Source organism: Tupaia chinensis, unplaced genomic scaffold (assembly GCF_000334495.1).
Source record: "Tupaia chinensis unplaced genomic scaffold, TupChi_1.0 Scaffold000294_5, whole genome shotgun sequence".
Lineage (NCBI taxonomy): Eukaryota > Metazoa > Chordata > Mammalia > Scandentia > Tupaiidae > Tupaia > Tupaia belangeri.
Genome location: NW_006159782.1, coordinates 3,553,258 through 3,566,587, shown reverse-complemented (window position 1 = coordinate 3,566,587; position 13,330 = coordinate 3,553,258). Strand labels below are relative to the sequence as shown.

The window sequence follows — 13,330 nt, the reverse complement described above, 5'->3', positions numbered from 1 at the left end:
GGACGCGAACCACGGTCAACTACATGGGAGTCCAGCGACATAGCCATTACGCCAACTGCTGGTCCCAGGTTTATTTTTATTCAGAGGGTTCGGTGATCCCTGTCCCGTGCTTTCCACCAGCCCTGAGGAGGCTGCGGGTTGGCTCAGGGGAGGCAGACAATGAAGTCCTAGCAGGAGTGTATGCGGGTCCGAGGGCCGAGATTGGCTAGGAGGTGGGTGTCCCTAAGGTGGGAGTCAGCATATCCCAGGAGGGCTCGGGGTGACAGAGTTTGCTCCTCTTTGACAGGTGCAGGAGGTGGGGACCAGCATTCTGGGAGTGACAAGCGGGGACACAGTGATAGAGCTGCTGGTGACTGAGCCACTGGCCCTGTGGGGTGGCGAGGGCACGGGTGAGCAGGGCGGGTCACAGAGGGCTGGTACTTGGTGGGCTCTGTGCGTGTCTCCACGTGCACAGCCCGAGGGCCTGAAACTCCAGGGCTCTGAGGCGCCTTCGGTCTGTCTTTCTGAATTTGACACAGATCTGCACCAAGCGCCATCTGGAAGCTGTTTTTAAAAAGACCCAGGATTGGATTCTAAAGAGGGTGGGAAAAAAGCAGGCTCGGCCTGAGAGAACAGGGTGCTTTTATTTGCCGTTTCCTTAGCAGGAGGGAAGGAGGTGGTTCTTCCTGTGCTTGCTGGTGGCCAGCGGCCTCCCCAGTCCTCCCTGGGGCCCGGGCCTCTGGTTCTGCTCCGCAGACCTGTCTCTGCTCCCCGCAGAGCACCCACCTGTGAGATGAACCTCCCCAGTGCCTGGCCCTGGGGCCAGGGTTGGATCTCATTCCAGTTTAGTCCCGCTCTCTGACAGCGCTTTGCTGCTGCGCCGTGTGTCCCTTGCTGTCCCCGCAGATCCAGCCTTTGCAGGTCACCCGGGCAGGCTGCCTGCCTTTGGATTCAAAAGCTCAGTTCAAGGCCCCGTTGCCCCCTCACCAGCTTCGTGACCCAGGCAGGCCCCTGGGCACAGCTGGCGAATGGGAGTAAGATCATCAACGTGGCGGCACTAAAGGCGTGTCTTCCATGCCCGTGGGAGGCCCTGAGGGAGTGGCGTCCTCGACTGTGAGCACCTGGCGCGGAAGCCTGAGGCCTATGGCCCATTCTTGGCGGCTCCTACTTGGGGTGAGGAGGCTAACCATTGCGTGGGGCCTAGAGCAGGGACGGTGGGAAAGCAGGGGGGTGGTGGGCAGTGGAGGCCCGTGGGGCCAGTACCTGCAGGGCCCTCCTTGAGCCCTGGGAGCTTGGGCTGCATCCAGACAGCAGTGGGGAGCCGCTGCAGGGACTCTTCATGCCGCAGGGCAGGGACCGGCCCGAGAGGTCAAGACCCCACAAAGCTGGGCCTTATCAGCCCTGTGCCAGGTGACTTCAGTGCACTGAAAGCCAGTCCCCAGCACAGCCCTCCAGGCCCTGTCCCCGTCCCTGTCCCTGCCCTACTTTCCTCCCCAGCCTGGTTATGTGGTCTCTCCTGCAACTTCACTCCTCTTCACCTTCAGTCCCTCTGCTGGGACCCGCTTCCCCCGGTCTTGGCAGGGCTGTCTCCTTGTCATCTCGGTTCAAAGCTTGGCTTCAGAGATCTCTTCCCTGACCCCTGCCACCCCTCCCCCCATACTTGCCAACACTGTCATTTTCTTTGGCTCCCACCCTGAGGGGCTGCTCACTCCCCGTCACACTCTGCCGCTGAGTGCGTGGCCTCGTCCCCTCCACGCCATGGCAGATGCTGTCCCCACTTGACAGATGCGGAAACTGAGGCTCAGAGAGCTCAAGTCACTTGCCCAAGGTCACTCTGCTGGCTGTTACAAGGACAGTGAACACATCTGGGTTGTCTGGCGTGGACTCCTGTCCCTTCCCCCGCCCCCGCCATCAGCCTCCTGGGCCCACAGTGTCCCTCCCAGCACAGCACCAGGCGCTGAAAACCTCGGACCAGACCTTGACAAGTGCTGAGTGCCAACCCAGGCACCTGTCTGCTGGAGCCGAGGCCCCACCCAGTCCTCCAAGGGCTCTTGCCTAATGCTCTTTCCAGCTCTTCCCTCCGCTCTAGGCCTCCCAGAGCACTCCCTGCCTCTCTCCCCCCAGGGACCAGTCTTAATGGTTCCTCCTGTGCTGTCTCACGGCCCACACTTCCGCCTGTCCTCGCCTCCCAGCCTTCGAGGAGCCTGATCTTGCTTTTCCTTGTTGAGGGTGTGTTCTTTTTCTTTTTCTTTTTCTTTTTCTTTTTCTTTTTCTTTTTCTTTTTCTTTTTCTTTTTCTTGGCAGAGAGAGGAGAAGGCACCCCCATGGGGAAGGGTCATGCTGCAATCCCTTTTCTTCCATCTTTCCCTCCTTTCATGATTTTGGGCACATGCACCTAGCATGTTTCTCAAGCCACCGGGTCTGGTACTTGAACCTTGTGATGGGTCATGTGGGATCCAGCTGCCTTAATCACCAGGTCCCAGAGCTGGCCCAGGCCTGACTCCTCCTGTTTTCGGAAGAGGTCTGCTCTTGTTCCCACCCTGGTGGCTGTCCCCAGGGAGCAGCGCTGGGTAGGAAGTGTGACTTCAGAGGGGCCTTAGTCACTCTTACAGGGATTCTGCAGAAGTGGGCACCAAGAGGCACTGCTCTGCTCGGAGACCTGCACACAATTCTCCAAACAGCCCCAGAAGAGGGGTTACTTTTTATTTATTTATTTTTTAATTTTTTTTTTTTTTGAGAGGTTTTTGCTGTAGGGCGCGTGTGCTCACCAGAAAGACAGAGAGACAGAAAATGAGAAATCACCCCCCAGGGGGATGGCCACACCACAATCCCTTCTCCTCCATTCTCCTCTCAGGATCTTGGGCGCGCACACACACGTGCACCCGGCGTGAGTTTAAGCCACTGGGTCCGGGACTCGAACTGCGGTCGGTTACATGGGAACTCAGTAACATAGCCTTTATGCTAACTCCTGGTTCCAGTTTTTATTTATTTTAATTTTTTTATTTTTTGAGGGTTTTTGTTACAGGGCATGTGCATTCACCAGAGAGACAGAAAAATGAGAGATTATCCCCCAGAGGGGATGGCCACGCCATAGTCCCTTCTCCCACCTCCTCTCAAGAGTTTGGGCACATACACACATGCACCCAGTGTGAGTTTCAAGCTGCCGGATACTGGGACTCGAACCATGGTGAGCCATGCGGGAGCTCAGTGACGTAACCATTATGCCATCTGCTCATCCCCGGGGAGGTGGCACTAATTCAAGGCTCAAAGAAGTTAAGTCACTTGCCTGAGGCCATACAGCATGAGCTTCGAATCTGAATCAGGGCCTGAAGTCCCGCTCTTGCATTCTGCGGGTTCCATGGCATCTGGTGACATCTGGGCCTGGGCCTCAGGTTTGGCTCATCGCTCGGTCCCGGAGATGCACAAGTGGCTGTCCCTGGGGCTGGGCGATCGATGCACGCTCAGCCTGCCTCCACCTCTGCGTCCCCATCTGCGTTGCTTGTCTGCATTGTGTCAGTAGCTCGGGAGCCCCTGTGACAATTGCTTAGTCCCGACTTCCTGTCTCACCCGATCCCCTGTCACACCAGTGCTGCCCCACAGGCCTTTCCCTGGTGGCCGCTCTGCCTGCACCCTGGGATCTCTGGAAGTACAGACCCCTTTTTCAGGCCCTCGCCCAAGGCAGAAAGTCAAGTAGGAAGGAGCACAGGGCGAAGAATGAGGAGGCCAGATTCAAGTTTAGGGTCTGCTCCTGACGACAGCTTCACCCTCTCCGGGGACAGCACTGGTTGTCCTCTCTGCCTCACGGGGGCACTGATTGTCCTCTCTGCCTCACGGGGCCACTGTGGGATGCAGAGCCTGTGGCAGGAGCCAGGATCCCTGCATGGGGCTGCAGGGCGTGGTTTGTGGCATCCCAGGATCAGGATTGGTAGAGGTACAGCCCGCGGCTGCCCCACCCACTTCCAGGCCCACAGTTGAACCAGGACACAGACTCAGAATCCTCCTGCTTTTTAAGATTTTTTTGCCATAAGGTGCGTGCACTCACTGGGGAGAGACAGAGAGAGGGACATCACCTCTCTAGGAGGGTGGCCACACGACAATCCTTTCTCTTCCATTCTCCCATCGGGATTTTGGGCAGACGTATGTATGTGCCCAGCGTGATTTTTCAAGCCTCCAGGTCAGGGACTTGAAACATGATCGGCCCTGTGGGAGTCCAGTGGCCTAACCACTACCCCACCTGCTGGCCCCAGGATTCTTTTGTAGAATCGTGGCCAAGTTCACCTCGCATACAGTGAACCATTTCTAGCCATGATTCAGTGGCATGTAGTGTGTCCACGAGGCTGGACAATTCCTGCCCTGTCTGCTCTCTGAACTTTGTAACCCAGTAACACACGCCCTAACCTCGTCCTGCTCTGCCCCGCCGCCCTCGGTCACCTCCGTCTGCCGTCTGTCTTGCCTGTTATGGATGGAGTGCCTACAGGAAGTCAGGCACACGTGACCTTCTGTGTCTGGCGTCTGTCACGTGTCCCGTCTTTCACTTGCTTCCGAGACTCTTCTGCATCACGGCACGGGTGAGGGCTGCGTTCCTGCTTGCGGCTAAACAATAGCCCTCTGCATGGATGCGCCTGTTTCTCCCTCCCCCGTGGTGCATCTGGGTCAGAATCCTGTCACTAAGCCAGTGGTCTCCAAACTTTTAAAGAAGAAAACTTTTACAATTATTTTATTTATTTATATTTTAATTTGGCCAGAGAGGGATAGCGTGAGAGAGAGAGAGGGAAAGTAAGAAAGCAAGCTGCCAGATTTGGGACTTAAACCATGGTTGGCCACAGGGGGGTCCAGCGCCTTAACCACCATGCCACCTGCCAGCCCCACCTTTTTTCTTTTTTTTTAAAGAGAGCGACTTTTACTGGGTGCACACGCTTGCCAGAAAGGGAGACAGAAAACAAGCAATCATCCCCCTGGGAGGGATGGCCATGCCACAATCCCTTCTCCATTCTCTTACTGAGATGTTGGGCGCACACACACACACACACACACACACACACACACACAATCTGGTGTGAGTTTGAAACCGTCGGGTCTGGAACTCGAACGTGGTTGACCATGTGGGAGTCCAGCGACATGAGCATGACACCATCTGCTGGTGCCTTTATTTTATTTTTTTAAGATAAGGCCTTCACCCTGGCCAGCTCTGAGCTTGTGGTCCTCCTGCCTCAGCCTCCCCGGGTTGCTAGGATTATAGGCGTGCACCGCTGCATCCAGCCTTTAGACGGGACCGGGACTCAAACCCAGGCACAGCGTCTTAGCAGCATGGGTACTGCAGCTGGCCATGTCCTGTCACTCTGCGCCGTGTTTTGTCTGTCAGAAGCTCTCTCCCCCAGGGAGAGCTCAGGCAGCCCACCCCAGACACACACCCTTCACCCTGAGCAGCTCCGGCCTTCTCCACGTGGGCCTGGGCACCCGGGGGCTGCTGACGGATCACATGCGGCGGTTCTTGCTCTATGCTCGGGGTCCTGCAACCACCCTGTACTTGCAGGGCTGTGACTGCAGTATTTTACGTTCATCATTCCGACCCCTTGCCAGGGTGTTGGAAGCCCAGGCCACAGGGAAAGGAGGACCAGTCTGAGAGACCAGAGCAGCCCCCGTCTCCGCAGACTGAAGGGGGGTGTGAGATGGGGCCGGGTACGTGCCGGTACCCAGAAAGTCAGCCTGGGACAGGGACTCGGCGAGTTCATAGCCCAGCTGTCCCTGACCCCTTGTTCTGGGCGCCAATTCAGTTCTGGGGGAGCCCTGATGTCAGGGCCTGCGGTGAGGATGGAAGTGACTGTTCCCACCTGTGCTGTGTGACCCCAAGCAAGGTCCCTCCCTCTCTGAACCTCCGCTCTAAACTTCCTGCCTCACACCAGCCTCAGCTCTCACGGGGCTGTAGCAGGCCAAGGGGAAGGGGGTGCTGGTGGCCCCCCGTCCCTGTCCCCAGGCTGGTCCTGGGTGGGCCCTGCCTGGGTTTCACACCTCCTCTCCCCACCGTAGTTGTTCTCCATCGTGGTGTTCGGCTCCATCGTGAACGAGGGCTACCTCAACAGCTCCTCGGAGGGCGAGGAGTTCTGCATCTACAACCGCAACCCCAGCGCCTGCAGCTACGGCGTGACTGTGGGCGTGCTCGCCTTCCTCACCTGCCTGCTCTACCTGGCCCTGGACGTGTACTTCCCGCAGATCAGCAGCGTCAAGGACCGCAAGAAGGCCGTCCTGTCCGACATCGGCGTCTCGGGTGAGCCCTGCCAGCGGTCCCCTCGGCAGTCTGCAGTCCCAGCCACAGGAGATGCAGACGAGGGAACTGAGGTGCAGGCAGGTGAAGGGACAGACTGAAGGCCTTATGGCTGGCCCAGGGAAGGGGACCAGACAGGACCTGAGGCCCCGGAATAGCCAGTGGGGGTATCATGGGGGGCTGCCATGACCTGCTTTGCCCTTCAGAAATGGCCTTTGGCAGAGGCACCTGAACCTCTGTCCCGAGGCTCTAGAAATCTAACTGGCAGGTATTTTGGTCACAGGCCAGGACACATCGACTTCAGCCCCACGGGCTCACGGTTGGCTGTGGCCTTGGGTCTCTGGGTCCGGACCTCTCACTGTTTCCAGCCTGGGCTCCCAGCGTAAGGCAGGCCAACTGCTAGACTAGAGAGCTAGAATGAAAGTCACGGCTCTCGGACTTCCAGGGAGCCCAGGGTCCCCTGCAGGTAGCCCAGGCCAGGCGCATACACTCCACCCTGGGCAGCTCGGAGCTTCTCTGCAGAGGCTCTAGCACACACGGTTGCCACAAGGCACCTGCTACGAGACTGTTAGACCTTGGCTCCCAGAGGGCCCGTCACTAACCTGGGGCCTGCTGAGGCTGCATGCACACCGAAGTCCAGCCCAGGCCTGCTTGGGCTGAGCCTCACCCTCTGCCCCAGCTGCACCTCCTCCTCCCCCATCCCAGTCCCCTGGAAGGGAGCCTCCTCAGTGTAGTGCTGAGGCCTCAGGGTGACCGTGGGCCTGGGTCCAGGACAAAGCTGAACTGGGCACAGGGCAGAGGCGATGGGAGCGCCCCCTGAGCTGATGGCCCTCCTCTGTCTCTCCCTCAATCCTCCCCTCTGGATGCCCTGGCCCTCCTTGTCTGGTTCTGGTCCTCTCTGACCTTTCGTCCTTGGCCTCACCCTCTCCGTGGCCCCTCTCCCCTCTGTGTCTGGCTGGTGTCCCTGTTACCACCTTCCCCTTCTCGTGGCTCCTGCTGTGCCTCTGTCGTTGGGCCTCCCTTGGGGGTGGGGGAGTGTGGGAGACATGCTCTTGTGAATTTCCCATTTTCTCCCTACTTGCCTCCTGTGCATGGCACCCTGCCCGCTCTGCCTGGTCCTGGGGACTGCCAGCCTTCTGGGCCTTCCTCTGGTTTGTTGGCTTCTGCTTCCTGGCCAACCAGTGGCAGGTCTCCAAGCCCAAGGACAACCCGCTGAACGAAGGGACAGACGCGGCCCGGGCCGCCATCGCCTTCTCCTTCTTCTCCATCTTCACTTGGGTGAGTACGGCGCCCACCCGGCCCCCGCGCGCCCCCCAGCAGGCCTCTGGGCTGGTAGCCTTGCACACAGCCCCGGCTGGCCCTGGGTCCTGCGGCACCTGCTCGCCCTCGTCCCTGTTTGTACACCCGCAGCACTCACAGTGGTGTTGCGTCCCTGAACAGAGAGGCCGGGGCTGGCTTTCCGTTAGGCAGTCTCTCGGCAGGCTCTCGGGCTTCTGCAGAGCAACCTTCTTGGGGGTCACAGGCCCTCCTTCCCCCCACCCTTTTATCCCCTTTTACCAACGAGAAAGTGGAGGCCTCAGTGGGGAGATGGGGCTTTCCCAGGGCTAAGAAGGAGCCTTGGAGTGCGGGGCCAGGCCTGTGAGAGAGACATGCTGTCTGGGTCATCTCTCATCTCTTCAGGTCTCTCCTGCAAAGATCTAGGGTCCCATCTGCTGCTGGTCCCCATCCAGTGACTCTCTCTGTGAGCCCTCAGCCCAGCCTCCTGCAAGGGGACACTCACCCTCTGTAAGGCAGCCAGCTTCACTGTCCCACCCTCTGGGCCTGTACTGGGGTGACCTTTCTCTTTCTGAGGGCCCAGTTGGTTCGGGGACACCCCCTATACAATTCAGGAAGCCAAATTTTGGAAGGGGAGACCTGTGGTTCAGGTCCTTGTGGGCCCCCATGGTCACTGCAGCCTTGTGTCTTCAGGACTGGGCAGGAAGAACCAGGTGACCTCAGGGGATCGCAGTCCAGAAGAGGTGCCCCAGGAGTGGGGAGCACTCAGCCTGCAGACAGGAATTTGGAAGCAGTAAGCCCTGAGATGGGAACAGGGCTCACAGAGGAAGACTAGCAGATGATTGGCCATCAGAGCTTGTAGGGGAGGGTCTGATGTATCTGACTGACAGGTCCCACCCCGCCCACAGAGTCCAGCCTTCCTGCTGGTACATCTGTGATTCTCAGCTCCTCCCTGGGCCTCACCCTGCTCTCTCCTGGCAGAGCCTGACCGCAGCCCTGGCCGTGCGCAGATTCAAGGACCTTACCTTCCAGGAAGAGTACAGCACTCTGTTTCCCACCTCGGCAGAGCCGTAGGCCTCCCCTGCTCAGAGCCCGGGAGCCCTATGTCACCTCTGGTGGTGAGGCTGCAGGAGCACCCTAGTGCAGAACCGTCCAGAACGCCAGGGCACAGGGGCAGGGGCTGGCTGGAGGTGCCGGTTAAGATGTGCCACTTACTCATTCACTCGCTGCCTCAGTTTTTCCTCTGTGTTCATTCATTCAGTAAACATTTATTGAGCAGCTGTTTTGTGCCTAGTGATGAATCGGATGGGGTCCTTGGCCCCAGGAGCCACAGGCTGGGGAAGGGAGACAAACCCATCCAGTCTCCCCAAGAGGCCTGCTACAGCTGTGTGAGGGCTGGCGGCGGCTCCCTGGGCAGGCTGCCAGGAATGTCCAGGGCCCAGGGGCTGAGTTGTGGCCGTGGTATGGCCACCTGTGCCTTAGCTGTGCTGTGAAGGATGGTCTCACCAAACCCATGGAGGCAGGCTGCCAAGAGGGGCCTGGCCCAGCTCTGCTGTCACATGCTGACCCTGAGCAAAGCCCTACGCCCCTCTGAGCCTCAGTCCTCTTCCCTGGACTAAGGGGAGATACTGGACTAATCTCTTACGGCTGTTGTGTGGAGGAAACAGAGGCCGGCACAGGGTCTGGCACAGGGATGCTCAATAAATGTGAGCGCTTTCGTTAATTCACTTGTTCGTTCGTTCGGTCATCCCTCCAGGGAGTCAGGGGCTCCGCCAGTCTCTGCTTTGGGGCGATGTTCATATGCTCAATCCTCATTCGGCCTCTCGTTCTTTATATTCTAAGAGTTTTTAGGGTACGTGTACTTGCTGGAGAGAGAGTAAGAGGGGAAGTGAGAAATCACCCTGAGGGAGAATATCAAGCCACAATCCTTTTCCTCCATTCTCCTGGCATTTTGGACACACAAGCACACATGCCCAGAGTGATTTGCAAGCCTCCAGGTCTAGGACGTGAACCATGATCAACCACGTGGGAATCCAGCACCTTAACTGCTACACCACCTGCTGGCCCTGTTTGGCCTCTAGCTCTGCACAGGTTCCCTCCTGGGGCCCTCAGCTGCCTGGGTAGGTCCCACCTCTCCTCTCGTCCACACTGCAGTGTTGGGGAGGCTGCAGAGTATGAACAGACACCTCCCTCCTGGTGGGGCCTGAGCACACAGAGCGAGCTCCCAGGCACTAGAGCATACATGAGCAACTGCTTGCCACGCAGTGGGAGTACCACAGAGTGCATCTCTGCTCTGAGGAAGTGGGGCCAGGTGGATGCCCAGCTCCCAGGCTCGGAGCAGAACTCCCAGCCTTCCCTCAGCAGCCCAGTCCAGCGGGGGCCCAGACCCTTCCTTGCTCCTGGCTGGCCAGCAGCAGCCTCGACTCAGTGGAGGGCTGACCACGGAGGCAGTATTCGGTGCCTCTCCCTGGAAGGGTTCACAGAGGTCCTCTGTTCCAGCCTTCCGCCTCCGTTCAGAAAACCAGCCCGGGCGGTGGCGCAGGGAGCTCTGGGAGAAGTCTACAGACTTGTTCCTGTTGTCAGGAATCCATCCATTCCTTCCCAGAGTGCTCGTGTGGGCTGGCCGGCAGCTCAGCGGTGCCCCAGAGAGCTTTTCACCTCCCCTGCTTCTTGGGCTCCAGCATCTGAGCCCCCAGCAGCCACAACATGGTGGAAACCTCCCCCCTTTTCAGCCCAGCTTCTCTAGGCCTGGCCTGGTTTGCCCAGGCCAGCACTTTGTTTTAAACAGCCACTTCCCAAGGAGCTGTCCTTCAGAGTTTTCCTCAGGGAGCACAGGTCCAAAGTTAACATCTCCAGGGGCCAGCAGGTGGCATGGTGGTTGGAGGTGCTGGATTCCCACATGACCAACCCCAGTTCGAGTCCCAGATCTGGCAGCTTCCTTTCATCACCCTCCCCCCACCCATCAAATTAAAATAAAAAACAAAAGCAAAAATAAAAAATAATAATAATAACAAACGGAATTAAATAAATAAATAAATAATTCTCTAAAAAAAACCACGTTAACATCTCCTTTTGGGCTTCTGGAATTTTCTGGACTAAAACACCAAGCATACCTCATGCCCTCTGTCTTCACCAGGTGGCCCTTTTCGGGTTCCTGGTTGACTTTGTTCCTTGTCGGGGCTGATTAAAAGGAAGGAGGTGAAGGGGACCCTAGCCCGAGAAGGGGCAGGGCCCCTAGTTTAGGGAAGGGGTCTGGTACGATCTGCCATGGACATCTTCTCTAGGCCTCAGTCCCAGCCCTAAACCAGGGTGTACAGAGAGCATTAACGTTTTCCCATCACGGGCAGAGCCTGTGGGCTGGGAAGGTTCTGGAGAACATTTTCATCCAGTCCTCCTTTTCATTTTTTAAAAATAATTATTTCTTTTATTTTATTTATCATTATTGTTGTGTTTTTTTTATTTGTTTGTTTGTTAATTTGACCAGAGTGAGACACAGAGAGATAGGGAGATAGCGAGAAAGCAAACCACCAGGTCCGGGACTTGAACCGTGGTCAGCCACATGGAGTCCAGCACCTTTAGCCACTACACCACCTGCCGACCCACACCACAGTCCTCTAAACTGTTATTTATTTATAGAGATTTTGGCTCTAGGGCATGTGTGCTCATGGAGAGACAGTAACAGAGAAAGAGAAAGTGAGAAACCACCACCACCACCACCACTCTGGGGGATGGCCACACCACAATCCCTTTATTCTTTTGGGATTTGGGGCATGCACACACACGCACCCAGTGTGAGTTTCGAGCCACTGGGTCTGGGACTCCAACTGCAGTAGACTATGTGGGAGTCCAGTGCCTTAACCACTCCACCACTTATTGGCCTCTCTAAGCTGTTATTTTGACAGCAGGTTTAAGTGACACCTTAGCTTGATGTGGTCGATGTCTTTGTCCTTTTTTTTTTTTTTTTTAACGTTATTTATTCATTTATTTTTAATTTGACCACGAGAGAAAGAGAGTCAGTAAGTGAGAGAGCAAGCCACTAAGTCCGGGACTCGAACCATGGCCGGCTCTATGGGAGTCTAGCATCTTACTGCCATGCCACCTGCCAGCCCCACATTGTCCTTTTTTTTTTAAGAGATTTTTTTTGCTATAGGGCACATGTGCTCACCAGAAAGACAGAGAGAGACAGAAAGTGAGAAATCACCCCTCAGGGAGGATGTCCACACCGCAATCCCTTCTCTGTTCTCCTCTTAGGATCTTGGGCATGCACACACACGCGCCTGGTGTGAATTTAAGCCACTGGGTCTGGGACTCGAACCAAGATCGACTACATGGGAGTCCAGCGACATAGCCATTATGGCAAATGCTGGTCCTTAATAACAACATAATCACTTTTGAAAAGAATTCCCTTACAGCCTGTGTGCTCTAACAGTCTCTCCCAGACTGGGTTCTGTGAAGAAAGGGCTTCCGTGGTCAGATAGGGTTGGCACATGTTGCTTGCCATGGTGTCCCCTCAGGGTGTCCAGCATACCAAGGCCCTGACGGGTCGGTGTCGCTTGTCTCACTCTGTTGAACTCAGTTTTCCAGACCCATTTGAGCAAGTGTATGTTAGAATTAAGTTCAGCCCCAAGTGCGGGAGACCTGAAATGAGAGTGGTTCAAAGTCCCAGGCTGGGGAGGTGGTGCAGAGCTGGCACAGCGGCTCCCGTGGTCTCCTGTGGCCTCTTCCGTCCCTACAATTTGCTCATAGTTCCTCATGGTCACTTTTGGCAACTAGAGCTCCAGCCATCACATTTGCATTCCAGGCATTAGGTCAGAGGGTGGGACAAAGCACGGGGTTACCCCATTGACTGAAACTTAGCTACATGCATAGCTACCAATAAGACAGGAAATTACTTTTAGTCATGCCAGTTCTCCATCCCACTAAGATATTTTTCCCATCCCATGTAACACTCCTGAGATCACAGTTTGAAGAGGAGGCTGTTGGCCTTTAGGACACCTTTTTCCCCCTAAATTTTGCCAAAGGGTACAAGAAAGCATATCCTTCCGTGGGGAATGTTCCCACCACAATTCCTTCTCTCCCATTTTCCCCTCATGTCAGGATTTGAGACATGCACACACACCCAGCGTGTTTCTCAGGCTGCTGGATCCAGGATTTGAACCGTGCGGCTGGCCATGTAGGATCCAGCTGCCCTAACCACCATCCATGGGCTGGTCTCTTTAGGCCATTTTAACTCTTCACAGCAGAGGACTAGAACTCTGGTGGCCCAGTGACTTCCGGGACTGGGAGACACGGGTCGGTGACTCCTGAGGTTCTGGCCTGGGCTTCGCAGGGTGGCCAGGACAGGCTTCCTCCCCTCAGTCAGGCTTGGTGTGTCTTTGGTGCTTTTAGAATCTTTAACCCTCTACTGCCTGTGTCCTGTGAACTAACCACCTCTAACCCAGTGCTCTTGTCTGTCTCTCCCCTAACCATCCCCTCCTGCTGTCTTTGTCTGCCGGCCCCGTCCGCAGGCGGGCCAGGCCGTGCTGGCCTTCCAGCGGTACCAGATTGGCGCCGACTCGGCCCTCTTCTCCCAGGACTACATGGACCCCAGCCAGGACTCCAGCATGCCTTACGCCCCCTACGTGGAGCCCAGTGCAGGGCCGGACCCCGCCGGCATGGGCGGCACCTACCAGCAGCCGGCCAGCGCCTTCGACGCCGAGCCTCAGGGCTATCAGTCGCAGGGCTACTGAGCCACAGTGACCGCCTGCTCCCGCCTGCCCCTGGCCCCCTGCACCCCCAGCCCAAGCCCCCGCACCTCGTCCCCCACTCACTCCC

At 56.9% G+C, this 13,330-nt stretch overlaps 1 protein-coding gene across 1 annotated transcript; it reads left to right on the top strand.

The window, feature by feature from the left end:
• Positions 1-6,006: 6,006 nt before the first annotated feature.
• SYNGR1 (synaptogyrin 1) lies at positions 6,007-13,330 on the top strand (the record flags this gene model as incomplete). The annotated part of the gene is given in 3 exon segments (XM_014588705.2): positions 6,007-6,244; positions 7,374-7,519; positions 13,024-13,330. Coding segments are annotated over 3 exon segments (606 nt in total), but the record flags the coding sequence as incomplete, so codon positions are not given.